Here is a 16,666-nt window from a genome sequence, read left to right as displayed (position 1 = left end):
AAATCACATTGTAGGATTTTTTATGAATTTATTTGCAAATTATGGTGGAAAATAAGTATTTGGTCACCTACAAACAAGCAAGATTTCTGGCTCTCACAAACCTGTAACTTCTTATTTCAGAGGCTCCTCTGTCCTCCACTCGTTACCTGTATTAATGGCACCTATTTGAACTTGTTATCAGTATAAAAGACACCTGTCCACAACCTCAAACAGTCACACTCCAAACTCCACTAAGGCCAAGACCAAAGAGCTGTCAAAGGACACCAGAAACAAAATTGTAGACCTGCACCAGGCTGGGAAGACTGAATCTGCAATAGGTAAGCAGCTTGGTTTGAAGAAATCAACTGTGGGAGCAATTATTAGGAAATGGAAGACAAAGTAACAAAGCCTACCATCAGCAAGGGCATTGAAGATGAAAAGTGGCTGGGTCTCTCAGCATGACAATGATCCCGAACACACCGCCCGGGCAACGAAGGAGTGGCTTCATAAGAAGCATTTCAAGGTCCTGGAGTGGCCTAGCCAGTCTCCAGATCTCAACCCCATAGAAAATCTTTGGAGGGAGTTGAAAGTCTGTGTTGCCCAGCAACAGCCCCAAAACATCACTGCTCTAGAGGAGATCTGCATGGAGGAATGTGCCAAAATACCAGCAACAGTGTGGGAAAACCTTGTGAAGACTTACAGAAAATGTTTGACCTTTGTCATTGCCAACAAAAGGTATATAACAAAGTATTGAGATAAACTTTTGTTATTGACCAAATACTTATTTTCCACCATAATTTGCAAATAAATTCATTAAAAATCCTACAATGTGATTTTCTGGATTTTCTTTCTCATTATGTCTGTCATAGTTGAAGTGTACCTATGATTAAAATTACAGGCCTCTCCCATCTTTTTAAGTGGGAGATCTTGCACAATTGGTGGCTGACTAATTTTTTGCCCCACTGTAGGTGTGCCAAGCTTGTAGTGTCATACCCAAGAAGACTCGAGGCTACCATAGTTGCTTCAACAAAGTACTCAGTAAAGTGTCTGAATACTTACTATGTAAATGTGATATTTATTTATTTATTTATTTTAAAAAATTTTACATTTCTAAAAACCTGTTTTTGCTTTACCAAAATTCATTCTGGTCAAAAGTAGTGCACTAAAAAAGGGAATAGGGCACCATTTGGGACCCACACACGACTACCATAACTTTAGATAACCTCCCCCTAGGCTCTGGAAACTCCTGACTCCTGTATCCTACCTACTCCGTTATTGGGTTAACGTCTGCTGGCCACGACCCATGCTATGTGTCCTGCTGATTGGTTGGTTGACTCTGTCCAAAAACTCAGGGCTAGATGTGCTGGCTGTGCCAAACCCACTCTATTGTCCTCCAAATTGTGGGCCACTCACTGTGTCTCTGACATCAGTCCTATGTTGTTCATGCAGCTCTTAGTCAGTTCAACTATGTCTATGACACCTGATATAAAATGCTTTGCTTGTCCTGACCTATGAGATTGGCTCATAGTATCAGGAAATGGTTGTGTCATATATGGCTGGCTACATGTCGAACAGCACTTGATGTTTACGGCCTAAAAACACAATAGAATACTATTTTTCTAATTCAGTGTCTTGACTGCCCTTACATTCAGTACAGGTGATAAAGATTTTACACTTGTTCCTCATTGCTCTTCACACTTATGTCAAAGCAGTGGACGAGCGAGTCAGGAGTCAACAGAGGAGCAATTCTCCTCAACAGGCTCCCATTATGTTGAGGCTCTCTGAAGGGTCAGCCGTCTGCTGGGCCTAATTTATGACAATCACTTTGAAAACACAGGGGAGCGGCTGTGGCACCACCACACTTTGGTGTCACAGCCGCTTTTACGGTCACGTCCATAAAGCTCTTCTGGGAAGAGCGAGAGGGAGGAGAACAATGGATGGAAATACAGGGGAGAGGACTACTATGGGATAGCAGAGGGGGGGGGGGGGGGGGGGGGGGGATATGAAGGAGAAATGAGGGGGAGATATGGGCGGAGGTCCACAAAACTTTAGATAGAAAGACAAGAGTAGGATCACACCTGTAGTTTTAGACCTCCTTGCCAAAAAGGCCAAGCCGATTGGGAATAATCGGCTTGGCCTTTTTGGCAAGGAGGTCTAAAACTACAGGTGTGATCCTACTCTTGTCTTTCTATCTAAAGTTTTGTGGACCTCCGCCCATATCTCCCCCTCATTTCTCCTTCATATCCCCCCCCCCCCCCCCCCCCCTCTGCTATCCCATAGTAGTCCTCTCCCCTGTATTTCCATACACAGCTCTGTCTCCATTGTAATCCTTTCCTGTCATGAGCCAAGACTTTGGCCTGGGAAAAACAGTCATGAACATCAATTTATTAACTCAATATAGATGAGTGACCACTATTACAGCTATCAACTGATATTTTTTTTTGCACTGTAATGTAATGGAAATCAGATCATTTTAAGAGGGGATGGAAAAATGTTGAACATTTGGAAAATGATAGTCAGAAAGAGAAGAGAAACCATTGGAAGGATGCTGATCTCGTTTTCAAAAATATATTTTATTTCACATGGAAATGTCACATTTATCAAATGGGTTCTTTATATAATATTCTATATATGTACACATAATACACTTTACTACCACATGTACAAAATAAGGTAACACGTTTTCTAAGAACAAAAAGGATTGACTCAATGTTAGTCATATACCGTTGTGTCTGACGTTCAAACCACCCTGTGAAGTCTAGTTGAGCTTGGCAGCCAAGATTGGTGCCGTGTCTTGTGATTTCAATGGGTGTAGTCCTATAATCTCACCGGAGTAGAATTTCCCAAGATTTTTGCTTTATTGTAAAATGCTGAACTGCATTAAAAGTACAACCAAATTGTAAATTATGTCCAATCAAAATCAGAACTATCTGAATAAAAGGTCTTCCTTTTTTACATGGTTGACTTTTTAGTGATTGAAGTTAGATGCAACAAACAGTGTTACATAGTGAAACACTGGCGAGTGTTGTGCTTAGTATAGATCAGTCTGAGTGATCTAGTTTAAAACAGTACGAGTGCATTATCCGACAAAACAGAGAAGGTATGCCTTCCGCTGCTACACACAACATACGTTTGCTATTTGCAGATTTAACATTTTGTTTGACCTCTCACTGAAACACTCATTCTCCCACTCACGTGGACACTCCCTTCTCAGAGAGAGCTCACCATTAGTAAACATAGCATTTGATAAACTTACAATATTAGGTTCATCTTTCAGCAGCAAACTTTTAGTCATGTTTTTTCACAAAATGTACACACACTGTTCCTTTCCATGTAGTCTCCCTTTAGGAGTCTGCATTGTGGTGTCAGTCAGTCTGTGCCTCAGTCAGACTGGACAACTGAATTGTTGTTGTGCTGTATGGTTAGTGCTGTGAAAGCACATGGTCGAGTCTGCACAGGAACATTGATAGTTAGCCAACACATTCCCTGCTTTTGTCGATGCTACATAGAGAAATAATCACTTGGACATTTAGTGCCACTCAATACCAATACAATTAACAGTACACAATAGTCAAGGTTGGAATAGAATAGTTAGATCCAGGAGAGAGGATCACTGTATTCTTTGGCTCAAAAGGTTAGAGAAGATGATGCACTAAATGCTGTTTTTTCTAATACAAATACATATTAAATACAAAAGAGTTGTCCATTATAGGAAAGTCCGTTAGCTTTGTCTTCAGTGATTGCTCTTCATCCATTCCAGTTTATGTTCCTCTTCATTTTTTCTTCCTCACTTTACCAAAACGAATGACGTTTTTTGGAGGAGTGAAAAAAGTACTAACGTTAAAGAGAACAAAATCTGTCCAGGAAATACTGACATCTTAAAAAAGAAAGGAGATAGTATAACGCCTCCTCACAAAACTCCAACCAAAGTCTCACACAGCACACTTAGTGAATGTGTGTCCATCTGTATTTACAACATTAAAAAGTGTCCCTCTCCCAGTGACCAGCACTTGGGCTTTGAGAACTGTCTTGCGTCTGTGGTTCCCCACAGACCAACTTCATTGTAGTCCCTCCAAGTCTATAGGATCTGTAGTTCTTTCAGTCTCACTGTAACGACAGTAATAATAAGACTGGAACCATCAATGAGAGGATAGAGAAGGATGCTGTCGAAACCGCTGAATTTGTCCGCATGCTTTTCTGGACATCTGGAAGGATTACCACTGGGTCATCTATATGGAGAGAATATAGAATATACATTAGTGCATGTTAACCCGGATACCCAGACAGGTTAATCCTAGTCCTGGATTGAAAAGCATGATCAATGAAGAATCGCCGCTGAAATTTATTTTTAAGTATCATCCCTCCCAAACTTTCAGTCCTAGGGTCAAGTACAACTGGTCCATGGTTTGGTCATTAACATACCTGCAGGCAGTCTGTTGGAGACGTTGTGTGCTCCACCCCCAGCTCCAGCTCTTCCAGTTGAAACCCTGGCCTCTTGAGATCCTGGATGAGAAAAATAACAATCAATCCCTCTGCCTTACTGCAGCCGGGAGCTAAAAATCATCATCAAACAAAGGCTACATTCCAAATGGCAATTTATTCCCTATATAGTGCACTACTTTTGAACAGGGCCTGGTTAAAAGTAGTTCACTATGGGACGCAGACAAAAGCCTATACAGTGCACTTCTCCACCCAACCACTAGGGCAGCGAAACGTACCATCAGCAGCTATGACGTCTACTCTGAGCCTGAGGCACTCCTGTCCGTGGTGGTGCAGAGGTTTGGCTGGAGAGGGGAAGGAACAAAGACAAGCGTTAATTACAGACAAACTAATGCACTTATCCTCCCATGTGGCCTTAATCCACGTCCACACACACAGACAGACAGACAGACAGACATGAATATACACGCGGCCTGCAGCCATCTGTGAGCAGGCGGAGTGTGTCCCGTCGCTCATCTAATTACAACACACTCAGGGTCACGGCATTGCCTCTCTCTGGGTGACTGGCCACCGGCTATCTGCTAGCAGGCATGTGAGCACTAATGCACAACATAGCATTCAGTGAATGTTGGCGTGCTAACATAAGCCTTCAAGATGACGGCTTGTTTGCCTGGATGCTTTGCCACGGGTCATAAGGTCAAACTTTACTGTATACACTTCTATATCATTTGCAGTGCTTTTTCCATCACATTTTTCCTGATTTAAAAGTGACATTTCAACCCACTCATTTTAACATTAGACTACCTTTGGGGTCTGAAAACATCTAATAAATGTTGACTTTGTCCCTTTAAGTTCTCTTACCAAATTCTCTAGAAATAATTTATTCAAGTGGATAAAAAAAAAAAAAATGGTGGACTACCTGCTAGCTAGACACTTACAGATATAGTAGTAGCTCTCTCCCTGGCGGAACTCCTTGCCCAGGGTGAAGGGGGTGAAACGCTGAAACTTCTCGGAGAACTTCTCAGCAGCGTGGGGGGCGAAGGGGTGGCCGCACTCCCAACGCATCTGGTCGTAGGACTGAGGCTTGCAAGCGTCGTAGTCCTCCCGCTCCACCATGTAGAGCACGTAGCGCTCAGCATCCTGCGATGCCACCTCGCCCAGCGGGTAGTGGGGGCACACGATGTCCAGGTAGTCGTTCAGCCGCACCTCCACCGCATAGTCGTCCCATAGGAACCTGAGAACGAAGAGCAACGGGGGACGGAGGGGGTTAGTCGAGTCACAAGTGGCATCGGGATTGATAAGTACGGCGATGGCTTAAAATACAACTACCAAATTCGTGATTATGTATCGACCGGTGACGTGTGCCCCGGATTCAACAGGGGAAATCATGGAGGAGATGGAGAGGCATGGGCAGAAGGCAGGGATAAAACACTAAGTGGGGAAGTGAGCTGGGTGGATGTGTGCATAAATATGGATGATTGTGGACAGCAGCAGCAGAAGCGCTGTGCTGGGAGCTAATACTGAGTGCACATTGATCCCGGCTCCCCCGGGAACCCAGCGATGTTTACAGAAAATTATTAGCATTCAGTCAGGACACCGGGCCGGGAGATGAGTATCGACACTAAACTGCAGCCAGAGCTACACACCGGGCCGTCACAGACAAGGGGTGCAGAATGCCTAATAACAAACACACCGTCACCCGAAAGAGTGAGAGGCAGGAATAGGAGGAGCCCAGGTCTCTCCTGAACATTTCCCCTCGGGAAGCAGTCAGACTGTCTGCATGCCTCTCCTCCCTCCACTCCTAGCTTTTTACAACAGCAGTCCTAGGGTGGATTTACATTTGTAAAATATGTCTAGTGAGATCCATCTTTCTTCAACATCGGATTTGCACATTTTCTGCCCTACTAGCCTTGGATGTGATTTATGCTTCATGTGTGAGTGCAGCTATTAGCATAATGTAAATGCCATAGTATATAGACAAACAAAATAAGGGTAGCAATTCAAACTATACAGGAGCTTCTAATCTAAACCATATTGCACAGTGATACGAACTTGATTAATGTAATGATTCACACATGTATGGATATTTTAAAAGCCTTTAATTTTCCATTTGGCTAACAGAGAAAAAAAAATGAAGGTCATTATTTAGGGGGATGTGTGGTGTGGGAAAACGCTCGTCTTTACACTGTTCCACTCGGAGGGGAGTATGTGGTGGAGATGTGTACCACACTACCTCCGGTGGTAGTGTGGGACACATCTCTTAAAGACAGTCTCTTTACACTACACAAGTATCTCTCCTGGACCTAGTTTGTGTCGTGTAAGGAGGTCCTTCCTCCTCTACCTTTCTTTCTTAAACCGTCATTCTTCATCACAGAGATATGCATTAATTCCCATCCATCACCACACACCAACCTGGAGGGAGTAGTATCTAGCAACACCCCCCCCCCCCCCCCCCACCACCACCAACCAAGTGTTCAATTACTCAAGATGTGCTTATCCATTACCATCTCCTCCTGCCTGAAACAGTCTGCATCACCAGGGTTCCCAGAGTAACGGAGAAGTGGATCACCCGGATTCAAATATTTTCACAACTGAATGCGTGTCTTAGATAGAATGTTATTGCTTTTGCAATGAATACATGTGCAACTCTGCACTTGGGGTACTTTCACAAAGCCAGCTAGTGTGTTATAGGCGTGTTATATCCACCCCATTTTACACCACACAGCTCTGGTTGCTCCATAGCCCTGGGTTGGGTATTTGCTGCACATCTGCCAATGAAAACTCACCCTAGAGCCAAAATGGCTCCAATGTGATTTGTTTTTTTGTTGAGAATTCCAGCTACACCCCGTGATGTATGCAACAAGTGACATTTGGGATGTGTTCTGGGGGGGGGGGGGGGGGGGAGTGTGTGCGTGCTCAGTTGTGTGTTTGAGGAGGATACTAGGTCAAGCACAGCATAGAAACATGTTTGCTCAATAGTATTATTGATTTAGTGTGGTGTGACAATGTCCATATGTGTGAGTAACGATCAAAGTACACGAGCACAGAGAGGCCCCGTCGCTCATTGGCTGGTGTTGCTGCTTGTTGCCTGTGGACCCCCTGGTTAAAGGACAGACGCTGTGGCTACACACTCCAAGCCCCTAGTGCCTACTGACCCCCCTCCAGCACAACCCTCTCTGCCTCCCCGCTTCACTGCTTTCTCTCAATGCAGATGACCAGATTAACAGCACTGTGACAAGAGTAGTGTTAGGCCGGTCAAAAGAGCAACTGTTTCTCTCCGTATTCTAATGAAGCATGCAAACTACCATTTAGCTGCATAATAGTAGCATATTAAGCAAACACAGTGCCAGTAATTATTATTCCCACTGGCTGTGCTCTAGGACAGTTTAGTTCTTATCTGTCTGGCTGCCACACACTGTTTACAAGTTCTACTGTGGTCACTCACAATTCCAGCTAAATCAATAATACTATTGAGCAAACATGTTTGTATGCTGTGCTTGACCTAGTATCCTCCTCAAACACACAACTGAGCACGCACACACTGCCCCCCCCCCCCCCCCCCATCCCCATCCCATGTGTTCATCAAAAGTGGTCGCAACTAAAACACAAAAAGGGGTATTAAAGTCACCCTGGGGTTGAGTAATTATGCTTCCCCTCCCCCCACCCTGCCCCCTCAGGCTGGGAGTGAGGGGAAGGGGGGAGCCATGTGAATAAGAAGGTCAGGGGCCTCTAGCTGCGAATGGCTTTGATCTGTGTTAAACTTTGTGTGTGTGAGTGTTGCAGTTGCTTCATCAATGCCACCGTTTCATACAGTGGTACTATTCACACCCTCAGATGGAATATATCACAAACCAAAATGAACAGGGGGATGAATGCACACCCCTAGAGGGGCTCTTTTATTAATTGTAAATAGTTTAATTATCCCGGGGGCTTTTGTCTTCTACACCTTGGCATTAAAGGGTCCTCAGCATCCGGACTGATTAAAGGCACTTCAAATAATGCCTGACTGAAAAGTTAACAATGTAAAACATTGTCACCATTACTCTGGCAAACAGCTTCTCTCTCTTCCTTTCAGTGTCCATATTGAAAATGGTGCCTGAATTGTCTCTCACTATGGTTACAGAGCTCTGTTGTCGTTAAAGCTGAGCATCCCAGGAACATCAATGTTTAGCGCCTGAGCAGAAATGACTACAGGGAGGGGGGTGACATTCTCTGCTTATGGATGACTTGTGGAACTATGACAGATATGCAACTATGTTTGTGTGTGTATTGGGTCTGCTGAGGAATCTGTGTGTGTGTGTGTGTGTGTGTGTGTGATAAGGGTGGATAACGAATGACATCGATAGCAGACAGCCAGCCATGGATGTCGTTGTTCTGCGTCGGTGTCTGTCTGTGTGTTGTGTCTAGTGAAAATTAGACTCCAGACTGTTCGAGTCTTTTCCTCTCCTCCAGAGTGAATTATTGATGTATTCAGGGGCAGGAGCCTAATCTCTCTACTTTAATCTCTCTGGCCAGTGTATTACTTTCTTCTTCACCTCTTCCTTTCATCTCTGCACTCTACCGCCCTGTGGAATGTGGAACCTCTGAGGGGAGGAGGGCTCACTCAGGATCAAAGGTTGGGCAATCGCAGTCAGCACCAGAGGGTCTTGTACACACACAGTCAGCAAGTGATGTGCTGCTCCCGTGCATTTAAAAGCCCAGAGATGGATGTTGTGTGGAGAATCACCTGCTTTGAGGTTCAGTTTTAGTCTATTTAAAAGAACATGAGGTTCCACCAGCTGACAAGCTCACAATACCTGACCACTGTGGCACCCCTGAACAATCACCATCAGAACCTGACTACTCACCCTGATAGAGTGAGACCCATGTTAGTCTAGAGCCATCGGATGAGTGGATCGGAATGCCGGAGGCCGCCTAATCGGCTCGCCCAAGCCCGGATTATTGGGTGGAGCAGCGGCTGAGCTCGGGTCCATTCAGCGGCACCAGACTCTGCCTAATACAAGGGCTTAGAGCCGACACCGAGGCCCAGAGAGGGGGACGGGAGTGGGGGAAAGAGGGGAAAAGGGCGGGGTGGGGCCTTGAGTCCATTGTTCCAAAACAGAGAGGGGGTATTACTGTGTGTGTGCGCGCGCATAAGACCATGGAGGGAAAATGAGTTGTTAAAAAAGAGAGATGAAAGACATGGGTGAAAGGGAGGCATTTCTTTCGGAATGTATCCTCTGGAAAACAGTTAAGAGATTGAGAGCCACTCTGAAATACAAGTCCGGCTGTGATGTAGAGCTGGTTCACATTTTTTTCTACACAGCTAAATTTCTTTCATTTCATCTCTCCATCCATCCATCCATCCATCTCTGTCAGGTCTCCCCACCCTCTCCCTGTCTGTCTTTCATCACTCAATAAGCCTAATAGGTCCCTATTTCATTCCAACCCCTCCCCTGCTCCTAGTACTCGCCGAACCAATCAGAGCCGGCCTTGTTGGAATGCCAAACATGTGAGTTTGTGTCCCACCGTTTATAGAGAGGCTAGCACAGTTAATAGAAACAAGAATGGCCCAACTCTTAGCCCCTCCCTCTTAACACAATATTCAGAGGCGCAGGTTCATTCTTGGGTTGTGTTGACTTCTGTCATCAATCTCGCCTTTCTCTCTGTCACTTTACCTTTGTCCATTGTTCATTCTGACAGCGCCCCTGGCCAAAGATTTTAACTCCTTCCCTCCAACAAAGTAACCCCAGAGTCCACCAGCAACATAATCGCCTTATCTTGGACAACCGCGGGAGTTAGATGAATAGGTGTGCTCTTTCCAACTGTCTAACACAGTCCTCAGAGTCATTTGTACTTCTGTAAGAGCCTGACCAAAAAGGTCACCACTGAAATTACATTTATCAAGAGGCAAATATCTGTGCTAGGAAAATCGATTTCCGCAAGATAAAAAAGTTGTGTTTTTTTTTTATATCTTTATTTCCCCAATCCTCGCTCAGTTGAGCTTCGTAGCGTAATGAATTCCTCTGAGAGTGTAATAGTCTGTGAGCATTGACCATTGTTTGTCTGCCAGTGGCATGGAGACTGTACAAGTACGTTTGGCTGAGATGTTCTATTCAATGCAGAGGTCAACATTACACATCTTTACCTCCAGGGGGCACTAGTAACTGGAGCAGTGTGTGAGTGAGAGAGTGGCCCATACTGTAGACGAATGACAATATGCGTGCAATCGCTGTGGGAACAAGTTAACAACCAATGTCCAGCCAATTCACCATTTCAACAGGACAAACACACAATGACCCTTATTTACACAACATTACTCACATAATTCCCCATTTTCAGAGACAATAATTGGCTCCATGGAGTTCCATACACACATTCTCCTACACACTTCATTACAAATGCATGGATACACGCAAAGACAATGATTATGTAGCTGGACAAGTCTGAACACACACACACAGTTCCATGTTTATCATATTACTACATATGTTTATCAGGAAAGTATTTTTTACTCTGTATTTGGGGTTGAAAGGTTATAAAACATTGAGAAGGAGGTGAAGACACCTTATCAAACAACCAATCACTATCAAATCACTATTCATCAAATTACTCTATGGCAGGAGACAAATTGTGTTGATTTCTGAAATGACCCTGTGAAAACGTAATCAACTCCTCAGTGTGTAGCATAAGTAATTAGTACAGGGTTCGGTGGTTGCCTGTGTGTGAGAAAGGTATTGTTTATTGTGTAGGCAGGATATGCCATTTCCCGGGAAAAGACTAGGCCAGGAAGCTCACACTCGTAGAGAAACATGCCCATACTACCCCCGTGAAAACCTTTGGCCTGATTCACCATCTTCCTGTACTCAATACAATTTAGAACCTTCTGTCTCCCACCCAGACAGACAGAAAACAATGAAGATTATTGAAAAAAATAAAATTATAAATCGGCTGACCTGTCATTATGGTCGTCGAGGTAAAGTCTGCTTAACTGATGATTACCAACTATAATACTGTCTACAAACCCTAACGACCATTGAGCCTATCGCAGCAGATTACCAGTAGTCTGTAATCTCAGCGTGTTTTCCTCCGATTCCAATTTACTAGACAGAGATTAGGGATAAGATTATGGGACTTGGGGAAGATGGATAAACAGAGAATGATTGGGGATGGAAGAGACATTCCCAGAAATGACTAGAAAGGAGGTGGAAAAAGATGGGATTCGAGAGAAAATAGGAAAACTGCCCTTTTTCGCAGAAAAGAGATACAATTTAGATTGCTTAGACAATGTAGAACTCCCTCATCTTGCACACCACCTACTGTCACCTGAAGATGTGGCTAGCCAACCCTTTCTCTCTCCACACACACACAGTTTTTCTCAATTTCACTCCTTTCAGAGTGGCAGAGCAGAGTTCTCAGACTGGTTCAACCACTTCCATTGCCTCATGAAAAAAACACAGAAAAAGCATACAGAGTGAGACAACAACTGAAAGAGGGGGTTGAATTTGCTTGAGTTGATTGAAAAACCCATGGCGGTTAGTGGAGGGGAAAGCTTGAAATAGAGGTAAAGCTGAGAGAAAGAGGGCAAAGTGCCTAGTGGCGAATGGCTATGGGTGACAAAAACAATTTTAAAAAATTGTACACACCTTTTAGCCTTCTTTCCTCCTTCCCCCTTTTAGAGAAGGAGAGTAGGAGGTGAGGAAATAAATGGACTGAAAAGAGGCAGCATGTAAGGTTGAGATAAAAGGTGGAGAGAGAGCAGAGGGGGACCCAGAGACAGGAGGAAGAATGAATCTCCCTGAGGCAGTTCCAAAGCCGTGTGAAGAGGGGAGGCCTGAGTGGCGGCCAGCATTCAGAGACCACCGCAGTGACAGAATGACTGACAGACTGATAGAGGCAATGGCACTTCATCACCGTGTGCACTCTGAACCCCAATCAGTCACACCAGTTACTATTCTGTTGTGAGGCACTCGGTGAAGAGAATTCCCCCAATTTGTATGGGAAGCACTACAAAAACAGCCAACTTGTCTGCACAATGCTTGCAAAAATCACTCATATGGGTGAAACTTACCATAACAATCATTAATTCAATGCAAATACACCATTCAAAAAAAAAAAATCACTTCTTTGGATGAAATGCAGTATAGAGCGTATGTAGAGAGTATATAAGTCATGTGTGTGAAATTATCCCAGAGCTCATTTGAGAAAAAAAAAAGCAAAACATTAACGAAGATTAAACCTCCCAAAAAGATTAAATGTGCATCGAGAAAAAGCGATTACGTTGGAAATATGTGATGAGAAAAAGCCATTAAGTTGGAAAAGAGGTAAATAAAGTGGAAAATATGCTAAACAAAGAGACTGTTCACTCTAGCATGAGGGAGTGAGGAAAGAGTTAACATTGAACACGTTGAACTTTCTGCCACTGAATCAGCTTGAACAGGAATGAGGAAGGAGGCAGTGGAGAGAGGGAGAGACAGGTACAGGGAGAAAGAAGAGGGAGGTTTACTCGTGCTCTGTCAGGGGGGGGAAAAAAAGTGCTTTACCGAGAGAAGGAGCAAGCTGAATGAGTAGGCTACAGTATAGCTTAACGTTGGGGTTATTAAGCCCATAGAACACCAGAGACAATGTTAACATCAATCACAGAAATGCAGTGCAGCAGTGTGTAAGCATGGAGGTCTGGGTTAATGTGTGTGTGTGTTAATGTGTGTGTGTGTGTGAGCCAGTCAGTGATTTAGGAGCTGGTGCTTTAACACACTGCTTCCCGCATGGGACACACCCTTCTCACAGACACGTACACACACATACGGACACACAGAGAGCAAAGCATACTGATAGAGCAACCAATGTTCTGGGAACCCATGTGAATGATTAAGCCCTTCTTAACCTCAGATCAAGCTTGCAGGTTGACACGTATAGGCACACACACACACACAAAACAACCCAGCCTATGCACTGTCAGATCTTAGTTGGACTGAACCACAGTGGTAGCTCGCTCACTAGCAGCCGCGACCTTGCAGTCAACATGCCCCAAGGCACACATGATACACACACCAATGCATAGTAGAGAATCTGTAACGGACACACACACACACAGTTTATTCCATATAGGGACGCAGACACCTAACTGACTGAGATGATCAGTCTGTTGTCAATTAGATCAAACTATAGCGTTCTAATCAAGACTACTGATTGATTGGCCACACAAACTGGGGGAGAGAGGGAGAGCGTCAACGCAAAGAAGACTGATAGAGGCAAACAAATCAACAACAGAAGAGCACAAAGCAGCGTTTGGGAGGGGGGAAACAGATTGAGAGAAAACCAAGAAAAGAAGAGAATTAATGAAAAAAAACATATCTTTCCCGAACTCTCCTTTACTTCTGCGAATGTGAGATTAAGTGCTGCCAGAGGGAGAGATTTAGTGTAGATATCCAGTAAAAATAGCAAGTGTGGGGATTAAGCGTTTATTTGCAGAAATGACGGCCATTGTTGTCCCTGCACTGACGTAACACACTTACATATGGGACTGGTAACTTCATTCTCTGAGATTATGGCATGGATGTGTTTCTGAGAACAATGACTGCAGTGGCATTGCCTTATGGGAGATCTCCATGGATCACAGCAAGAGGAGAAACTAAGTTTAGTACCGTAAGAATGTGAATATATTTGTGTGTGTGTCTACAAGAAGTGTTTGCATACAAGTGAGAGTGTATGCCTTTCTGTGATTGATTGGGCGTTTGCTTTGTTTGTCTGTGTGATTGAATGAGTTTGTGCCAGTGTGTGTGTTTGTATCTAAGTGTGTGTTTCAATCTCGGCCTCCAAAATGTTCCCAACTTTTCACCCCAAACACCATAACTCGAATTGACCTCCATCTATTCAAAGTAGTCTCCAAACCCCAACAATTTTTGCTTTAATCTCTCCTTCAAAGCTATCCATCTCACTCCCATAATGACTTACTGGGCAGGCTTCAAGTTACCTCCTCTGTCTCATTACACCAGTATTCCTCATCTTGCCACCTAAAATATGAACCTTCATATGTCTGTCTCCCTGTACTGTCCCGTCAGCCCATCGTAGATCCAGTGATTTAGTGGACAGAGAGACCGGCCTAATGAAAATGGAGACGTCAACGGCCATCAGAGGGAATGGATTTCGCAACCGATATGACGGACTCACTCACACCTTTAAACCAACACGGACATATTCCCCTGCACTCCTCGAGAATTTACTACCACGGTCTCAAGTCTCTGGGTGACTGTTATAACGCCTTTGGCAACGATAGGCATATCCATTTAAAAAGTGATACCTGTTGATAACGAAGGAATGTGGAATTACATTTGTTTGTGTCTTTCAAATGGAAATGTTATCATTACAAATATTACATTTAATAACTAAATAGTCGCTAGTCTTGGTGTAAAGGTAGTGCTAATAATAACGCACCCCCCAATCCATAACCATGTGTCCTTGAAAGTGGTGTAATTTAGATGGTAGCCTATCAATACATCAGATTAATGGCATAACTATGTGTAACTACCAACTCCTTCCAAGCGGGTAGACAGAGATTGTAGAAAAGTTTCCAGCAGGCAGTAATGAAGCCAGTGACCAAGAAGATACTGTAACTGCCATGCATTGTAATAACAACAGCAGCCAGCTGCATATATGCATCTCCGTCAGATTCAGTAGAATCAGTATGTAAACCAGTTGAGGAAGTAGGCTACAACGCATTTAAATACCCCCCGAACAATCACATTAATGCAGTTCACTAACAGGTTTAGGCTATTGCAGTCATCGATATGCACAGACATAAACAGTTAGGCTACTGTAGCATTGTTGCGCGTAGACTAGCTAGCCGACAATCATTTCAGCAAATCATGAAAGAAACAATCACAGCTGCCGATAGATGTTACTACCTTGTTGCACAGCTGCCAATAGATTGCATCTTATTACTTTGTTGCACTTGCGAATCGGATTTGCTAAACTGTTACAAATGAACAGTAATAAAAAAGAATGTAAAAAAAACCTAAGAGATCAAACAGTTTAACTTACTTGGTGTTTGTTCTATTCCAATATACACTGTGCCTTTCTGCAGATGCAAACCAAGCGCAGAGACTCCCTACGAAGCACAGGCTCCAGACCAAATCCATTGTGGAGTGCAGAGAAAAGCCGGTGAGTCTAGCAGACCAATGAAACTTTGGGAAATGTCTATGCGTCCGTTAACGAGTAGGTTGTTTACTCAGGAAATGGATTTACGCAGGCAATAGCTTTAAAATAGAAAGAAAAAATACGACGCACTCAGCAAAAATTACACAGGGTTGTTTGAATTAAGCTCAGCCCGTAGTGAATGAACAACAACTTGCGTGATTTCTAGTTTTGTGGAACCCCTACTATCGTTAATCACGCCCCATAAGGATTGCGAACCAATGGGAGGACAAAGCGCCTGGTTTTTCCACCTCTTGTTTGTTAGACGCGAGATGCACGCCCTCTGTGGTACAGGTCGAAGAGGGGAATTTCAAATAAGTTTTAGGGCCTATTCTATTGATGATTTATTTTTCCAGACTTATTCGCAGCAAGGACTACGTCAAAATCGATTACATGATTTTCGCAGAATCAAACGACCAATCTGAGGGAAGTAAATTGTATAATAGCTTTCCAACACAACCACTCTATCTATGGTGGTCAGTTAACACAGGGTTTCCCAAACTTTAGGCTATATGCGTAGCAAATGGCACCCTATTTCCTACAAAGTGCACTGGCCAAAAGTAGTACACTACCTAGGGAGTAGGGTGCCATTGGGATGCAAATGACATTCTATTCTTGATTCTCATTCCTCAATTTCAGTGATTGTTTTTGTGTAGGTCTGGTGACATTGCCAACATGACATAGGCCCATAGACATAACATTTAACTGGGGAGCATTTACTGTTGCAGTATTTGACATGTTATCCGATTAGCAGATATTACTTACAGTGACAGGTCACATTTAAGTGAGACATTAAAACCAAACAATCCCATTAGCGCATATTACTTACAATGACAGGTTACATTTAAGCGAGACATTAATAAACCAATTAGGCACATTTGGGCAGTCTTGATACAAATTTATGAACAGAAATGCAATGGTTCATAGCATCAGTCTAAAAGTTTGTACATACACTGCTGCCATCTAGTAGCCAAAATCTAAATTGCAGCTGGGCTGGAATAATACATGATGGCCTTTCTCTTGCATTTCAAAGATGACAGTACAAAAAAAAAAAAAAAAAAAAAAAAAAAAATGT

The 16,666-nt window shown here is 43.6% G+C and overlaps 1 protein-coding gene across 1 annotated transcript; it reads right to left on the bottom strand.

Annotated features, from left to right (window-relative positions):
• Window positions 1-2,533: 2,533 nt before the first annotated feature.
• Window positions 2,534-15,755, bottom strand: efna1a (ephrin A1a). The gene is made up of 5 exons (XM_021571608.3): window positions 15,439-15,755; window positions 5,358-5,653; window positions 4,698-4,763; window positions 4,402-4,482; window positions 2,534-4,208 (listed from the first exon to the last, which is right to left on the bottom strand). The coding sequence occupies exons 1-5, from the start codon at window positions 15,534-15,536 to the stop codon at window positions 4,084-4,086; spliced, it is 666 nt and encodes a 221-aa protein (XP_021427283.1). The 5' UTR covers window positions 15,537-15,755; the 3' UTR covers window positions 2,534-4,083.
• Between the last annotated feature and the right edge of the window lie 911 nt (window positions 15,756-16,666).

This window comes from Oncorhynchus mykiss, chromosome 18 (assembly GCF_057628025.1).
Source record: "Oncorhynchus mykiss isolate SJ-2025 chromosome 18, ASM5762802v1, whole genome shotgun sequence".
In the NCBI taxonomy this organism is placed as follows: domain Eukaryota; kingdom Metazoa; phylum Chordata; class Actinopteri; order Salmoniformes; family Salmonidae; genus Oncorhynchus; species Oncorhynchus mykiss.
Note: the sequence above shows the minus strand (reverse complement) of the source record. Positions and strands in the feature narration are given on the sequence as shown.